Genomic DNA, 5524 nt, shown 5'->3' on the forward strand with positions numbered 1-5524 from the left:
AGCAGGAAGATATTTTTTAAATGGCAACTTTACGATCTGCTAGCTGCTGCTCATTTTCATCAAGCGTGATTTCATCAGCAAAGCATCACAGCTGTCTCTGAATAAAACACAGTAAGCAACTTGAATAGCTTCTCAGGACAGGAACTGAAAAAAAATCTCTCTCTCAATTTCAATAATGGAAGGCCCAAGTGAGTCTGGCTAAGTCCAATTTTCAAGAATGATTTATGCCATTGTTGTCTGAATCTAGTTGCCATATGGAAAATTTGGGCTGCTTCCAGTTGCCCAAGTACTTTCTTTAGAAGCAATCTGCCTGTGTAAGTGACTCAGGCTTACCGTACTGGAGGGATGGAGCTGTGCTGAGATGCCTTTAAAGACTGCCGAACGTCTGCACGTCTGTGGAGGTTTATAGGAATCACACTGCATGAGTGTACGTGTGCGCTTGTTGTTTGTTTAGGCTTTCCTGTGGCAACTCCTTGCTGCTTTGTGTCCTCATTCTGCCATGAAGGTTAGTCCACTAGTACCTTACAAGCCCCCCAATGAAGCACAAATAGTAACAAAGGAAACCTTGAGCCTAATGCAATAAATTTCTCCTAAGATAGAAAGGAAGTGGGTTGTGAAGATCTGCCTTGTTTAGAAAGAGGTAAATGCTGAAATGCTCATTAAGATCCTTTTCATCTATTTTTCCATCCGTTGGTAGTGAACTGTCATTTGGAACAACAGTGGTCACTTTTAGAGGTAAAATTGACTGAACTAAAGCATATTTTTTTACTTAAAATGTTTATATGTGAGTGGTAAATGGTTTAATTTCTTATTTGGTAAATAGTCAAATACTACTTCATTTTTTGATGTTGCTTTTTATTTGCCCTTAAAAGATATATTAATAAATTACAAGCACCTAAAAATAGCAGAATTAGCAAGACATAAGCCCACGAGTGTAATACAATGCAAGGTACAAGGTAAGAAAGAATGTCCCCAGCAAAAGCTAAAAGTGTTGTAAATAAAACTTTCAGAATTGGCTAGTGATGAGAGAACGGTGGGAGAGCTTCACTCTGTGATGTCGTTTGTCCTATTTTTCAGAAGATATCTCAGGCTTGTGAACAGTGTCTTCCCTTTGCATCTGTTACGTCCTCCCTACCGAGGCAAATTCCTATCTTGCAAAGCACCTCAGAATGTTACATGGTGTGGGACACGTTCCTCATTTTCGGTGCCTATGAATTTACTGATTGTACCCAGAGGAATGCTGCAGGTCTGCCAAATTGAGAAGGCACAAAGGCAACTGAATTGCAGTTTTCAGAAGTAATTTTGGGTGCTTCCTATTGGATTTGCATTCTATCACGCGGAGTCTGTGAAAATGGTGCTCAGAGAAGATGACAGCAGTGTTTAGAAGCTGTCAGAAGTTGAGCAGGATTCCTGTTATAAATGTAGCCACGGTTTGCAAGGCAAGAATTGTTGGCTGTATGGTTTTGTCCTGTGTTCAAAGCTATCACGCGGGGTAATTAAAGTAAGATACGCGTTGTCTATTTGTCTTTCTCCCTACCCCTCCTGAAAGTAATAGGGTTACTTAGGTTGACTCCTGCCTGCTCAGACTACAGAAAACTATTTAATTAAACTTACAGAGATAGCCCAAACCTCAAACACCTTAGTGATTACTATAAAATTAATTATATAATAACTGTATAGTCCGATGAGTAGCAGCAGCAGCCAAGCAGTCAGAATACATGCAGAGAAAAGAGTCACCAGCTGTAACTATTCACACTGCAAAGGAGATATGAGAGATACTTTTTTTTTTTTTCCATTTCCTTCACAAAGAGATCAGTGTCTGACTGATTCCCTATTCGGTTACTGAGTCAGCACCTCAGCTCTGTAGATCCATGTGGAATCAAGGGGGCAGAACAGGTTACATCAATGAAACATCTGGTCTCATGCCTATGTATTCATTTTACTGAAGGAACGTTAATAAATAGAATATACTGAGTTGCTGACTTGACATGTCAAAACCATGTTACAGACATTAGGGAATTAATTGTTTTATTACGATTCTGGGAATAGCTGGTTTAAAAAATAATTGACTATAACGTTTCCAGCTGGGATTTTCAAAAGAGCCTAAGGGATTTCAATCTGTAAATCACACTGACATTCAGGGACAGACTTGGATTTCTGAATTCCTGAGGGGCCTTCAGAAATACCAACCTCAGGAGTTCCTACTCCTAGCATGAACTAGTCAGCAATGGAAGAGGCCACTAAGGAGTTTATGTTGACAGGAAAGCCATACTGTTAAGTTTATCAGGAAGGTGTGAGTGTAGCCAAGAGGTTTAGTTTCCCTGAGCAGCTGCCAGTCCAAACTGACTTTGCCTCTCATCTTTTAGCATATGGATTTGTGCTTCTAAGAACTTCTTCCTGCCAAGCGTGCAAGCGCAGGAGCCGTAAGGAGCTTCCACTGGAATCAGAACCTGAGGGGAAGAAGCACAAACACGGAGATCATTTCTGAGACAGGGATGTGCCAGCACCATCACGGCAAAAACTGCAGCTATTCACCTCCTCGTGAAATCATGCCCAGGCCCTTTCTGTCTCTTGTAAACATCAGTGGTAGATGCTACTATTATCTCAAGTGAAAGTGGATCTATAATGTCCACCTGAAAGAGTGCAAGGGTAGAATAGGATGGCAGCAGAATCATAAGACTTAGGGAAGGAGACTAGAGCATAGACTGTAGACAATTGATGCAAATTGGAATTCCCCACTTTCTTTCTGTCACGCGAGGATAACATAACAGACTTTCAGCTGGACCTGGCTGTCAGCTAAAGCAGCTGTGGAGGGAGGAGAAAATGTATCTTATCCCCTACATATCTCACCTTCCGCCTGTTGGCATGCTTATACACTGTCTGCTGTTGGACCAATCTACTTTGGGTCATAATGGCTACAGAAGCATCCCTTCACTGCTTCCTTAGAGCACAGGTCTTCTGTCACCTAGAGTTAGCCTGTGGCCTAGCTAACCTACTTGTAGCCCCACTGCACCAAGGATGTTCCCTGGCCTTAATGGTGCCGCCAGAGGAGCAGCAGGAAGAGCCGTAGCAGGCCAGCTTCTCAGCACTACCTGGCTGTGTGAAAGGATGCCACGACACATTCCACTTGGTTTAAACTGCACGGGCTGACATTTTAACTACTCCTAAAAGTCCAATTCAGTGGAGAAAACAGTAATGTTTTTTCAGAGGTAGTCTCTGTTACGGATCCCTTTGATCTCCACAGCATTCCACAATGCTCCTTCAGCTTTTATAAACAACACAAGAAGGCAATTATCCTTATGTCATCAGTGAAAATGTCTTTTAGAGGGAAGGGGAAGCTTTCACTGGGGCTGTGGGAGAAAGTTTGCTCCCTTTAACTCTGTTCTGTGCAGAACTGCTGCTATGCTTTAAGGCTGAGTATTTCTAAAGAGTCCAGGCAAGTTGCGTTTGGAACATTTACTTACTTCTTTGTCATTGGTCAAGCCTAGATTCTTCATGTCTAAGACGTTATAAAAAATGTTGTTCAAGACAACTTCTATGACCTGTACCTGAAAACATGAAAACAGATGAGACAATGGATTAGGGAACCTTTTCAGCCAACAGCCTCGCAGTCTTTTCACACACTGTAAAGAAAAGCAATCCAACCTCCCACCCCATCTGTACGGTTGATAAAGTACAACCTATTGAACATGCAGACAATGTTATAACACCCCTTTCGCTGTTACACGTGCCCTGCCGAGCACTGAGTGATACTGTCCCCCATTGTGTTCACAGCTGGGGAACAGCATATGAACTTCTTAGTGTGTTCCTGTTTTCTAACACCACCTGGATGTACCACCATCAGTTTCCAGTCTTACTTAGAACTCCCAGAGGAAATAATGGGCTCCTTTTGGTCTTCTCAGTGGTCCAACTAACATTCACTATTGTTAAAGTAAAACATCAGCAGGAGGAAAGAAAATACCTGTGACACTTTGGAAAGGATGAGCATCTGGATAGAGTTGACACTTTTCTGGTAAGAAGGTGAATATTCCCCACAGTCAGGTGGCCCAGAAAAGGCTTCAAGGATGCATTCACGGATTTTGTTCCTAGAGATAACACAGGTTCTTACAAAACCTTGTATCAGCTGTCTCTGTCTAGATCCATAATGTCTTACTGTGGTTTTTTAGTATTATTATTGATTATTTACTCTGCCTTTTCTGACAAACACATAGCCCGTGGGATTTTATGATAGAACAATGTCTTTGTCCTGTCACCTTGAAATCCACCTCCACTCCCAGCTCTGTAATTCACAAACAGGTGTTTTGCTAAAAGTATTTAACAAATCAGTTGTTAGTTTGTTCTTCTAAAATCTGTTCTTCTAAAGGACACTGAAATGTCCTTTTAAATACTGTCCATTGATGCGCCATCAGAGAGGGGAGTTCCCCCAGAGCGTGCCTCTCACCTCTCCTAACAAGTGTTAAGCGCCACCACTGAGATCTGTGAGAGTGGCTGGTGCAAGGCAACTGCAGGCCTGGCCCTTACACCTGCTGTATTGTACAGAGAGACTCTGAGACCAGAGACGAGGTACTAAGTGGTATTTGAGTTGATGTATACCATATGCAGTCAAAGTCAAAATCCTTGCATTCGCCATATGACCATTTGCAGAAGAGCTCTCCACATAGAATCCTGTCATTCCTTTCAGGAAGTGTGGTGTGTTCATTCTTAAAGAAGCCTTCAAATCCAGACTGTGTTGTCTTCATAAGTTTCAGATCTTTAATTCCAGCAAAAACAACCAGAGGACCTGTGATCAAAAGACAAGGAGACAGTATGAGCACCTTTTTGGGCAGAGAGAAGGGAACCTCTGGGTGCGTTCTTGCAGTGACAGCTGCAGAGCCACGAAGCAGTCTCTCCAGGACTCACTCGTGTGTAGCCTAGCTACTTTAAAAATCATTTTCTGCACACTGATGTTGGCAGAAGGGTAAGAAACAAGATAGAAACTACTGAAATCAGAGCTCAATCTGGATTTGTTTTAATGATGAGAAAAGTGTTAAAAGATAGGATTAACTGAGAAATAAATTCCTGTGTCTGGCTGATAGGTGCATAGGAGGATGCTAAAGATAGAGGAGGTTCTCTTATAAGAAAAATAAAAAGGGTTTGAAAATTTTCTTTGGTTATTCTTCACCTAGGCAGGGAATCCTAAAGAAACAGCTAAAGGGCTATGTGAAGGGAAGACTAAAGAGAAAAAGTAGCTTCTTCAGTAAGGGGTTTTTTGGTGTAGAACCAGAAATTCCAGAATTTCATGATGAATTTTCAAGGTGCTGAAAAATTTAATTCAATCTCTATATTAAGAAGAGCAGCTTTTGAAGAAAACATGAGCTCTTTATTTCTTCTTAAATTCAGGTTTCTTTCTTAACATTTTCCAGAAAAAGTCAATACTAGTGAGGCTGCCAAAAATACAGCAGTAGTTAACATTACTAGGAACATTAAAAAAGATAAGGCCGAGAGGCACTGGAGACTTGTACGGTGTCTGTTTTCTTTCAGCAGG

At 41.5% G+C, this 5524-nt stretch overlaps 1 protein-coding gene across 1 annotated transcript in view; it reads right to left on the bottom strand.

Annotated features, from left to right (window-relative positions):
• Nucleotides 1–2312: 2312 nt before the first annotated feature.
• Nucleotides 2313–5524, bottom strand: part of LOC104489179 (uricase-like) — a 5710-nt gene continuing 2498 nt past the window's right edge. The window contains exons 5-8 of the mRNA XM_010131308.1: nt 4594–4780; nt 3962–4085; nt 3465–3548; nt 2313–2450 (exon numbers count right to left, since the gene is read on the bottom strand). Of these exons, the coding sequence (XP_010129610.1) occupies nt 2313–2450; nt 3465–3548; nt 3962–4085; nt 4594–4780 (533 nt within the window). The remainder of the gene's footprint in view (nt 2451–3464; nt 3549–3961; nt 4086–4593; nt 4781–5524) is intronic.

This window comes from Buceros rhinoceros, unplaced genomic scaffold (genome assembly GCF_000710305.1).
Source record: "Buceros rhinoceros silvestris isolate BGI_N320 unplaced genomic scaffold, ASM71030v1 scaffold36362, whole genome shotgun sequence".
Classification (NCBI taxonomy): Eukaryota; Metazoa; Chordata; class Aves; order Bucerotiformes; family Bucerotidae; genus Buceros; species Buceros rhinoceros.